The 1,295-nt window shown below is 56.7% G+C and overlaps 1 protein-coding gene across 1 annotated transcript in view; it reads left to right on the forward strand.

Annotated features, from left to right (window-relative positions):
* The first annotated feature begins 891 nt into the window (after positions 1–891).
* The window catches only part of FERMT2 (fermitin family member 2), a 52,866-nt gene continuing 52,462 nt past the window's right edge, over positions 892–1,295 (forward strand). Inside the window, 1 exon segment of the mRNA XM_009322944.1 lies at positions 892–988. Coding sequence (XP_009321219.1) covers positions 892–988 — 97 coding nt within the window.

Raw genomic sequence — 1,295 nt, forward strand, 5'->3', positions numbered from 1 at the left:
AAGCAAACCTTGGCTACGTCCAAAAGACGCTTATAGGTGGAAGGGGATGGAGAGACACATGGCGAAAACCACCACCAGGTGGTTACGTGGTGCCGGAGATGCGGGAGCAGGCAGTAAGTGGTTTGTGCTGCTGTTCAGTCACTGCCCAAGTTTATTTCTAGCAGTGCATTTTTTCAAAGGGACTCAAGTAATGCTCCAAGTCCCCCGTCGCTTAAGGGATGTCTGTAAAGAGCTCAGAGTAAAACTCAGGGAGAAGTAAAGAGCTTGCAAACCCCGTGTGAAGAGGAGCGGTACCAGTGGCAGTGGGTTGTGAAGGAGCACAGGGGCAGGGAGGTGTTAGAGACACAAAAAGTGCCCGGGGAAAAAACCCAGGCGTCTGCATTTCTCCTTTTTTGGGTTTTCTTTTTAAACTTCGCCCTTGACAAGGAAGAAGCTGCAGATGGGGAATATCGAGACCCGGGTGAACCGGCGGGGTGAGGGGGGCCGAGCAGGGGCTGCCCACCACCAGGTCAGAGCACATTGCGCTCGTCCGGGCTGGAGCATTTGAGGAAACGGAGCTTCTGTTTACACGGAGGTTTGGGGAATTTCTCTGCCTCTGTATATGGAGACGGGCCGGGCGCTCAGTCGTGCTGCTTTTCCTGCTCCAGTCACCCAGCCGAGGCACCCAAATGCACAGGGCAGATTTCTGTGGCCGGTCACCCTGGAAAGAGCCAGTCTGACCGGCTTGCCCGCAGCCCCGGAGCAGCCAGGCAGGAAAGCCAGCTGGTTTCAACAACTGCACGTAACAGTTTAAAAACCAAAAAAAGATCATGAAAAAAAAAAGGGCAAAACGAGTCGAATAAACCCGCGACAGGGAAGGAGCCGCTCGGCTTCATCGCTGATTTCCCAAAGATGCCCGTCGAGTCATTTCATCGGAAAAGCATCCCGGTTTCCACGGAGCAGAGGCAGAAGGAGCGGCGGGCCGGGAGCTGCGCTGCCGGCAGATCTGGTAGGTATCATCCCTGTCCCGATGGAAGCGGTCGTGCGTTTCGGTACCTTATTTGGCTATTGCTGCTTGTACGGAGCGAGGACTTCTTGCAAACAGTGGGAAGAGCCCCGGGGATTCTTGGCTGCCTCTGACGCAAGAGCCTCACTGGTGCATTTTTGACCTTGCTTTGCGTCTCGGCCGAGCATTGGAGATCACGCTGCCCGCCTCTCCGCACACCCACCGCCGAGCAGCGGCGCTGGGAGGAAAGCGAGAGCCCCGGGAATGGCAGCGCCCGGCCCCGGACGGGACGGAGAGGGCAGAGAGAGCG

The sequence above is a fragment of the Pygoscelis adeliae genome, unplaced genomic scaffold (assembly GCF_000699105.1).
Source record: "Pygoscelis adeliae isolate BGI_AS28 unplaced genomic scaffold, ASM69910v1 Scaffold314, whole genome shotgun sequence".
NCBI lineage: Eukaryota > Metazoa > Chordata > Aves > Sphenisciformes > Spheniscidae > Pygoscelis > Pygoscelis adeliae.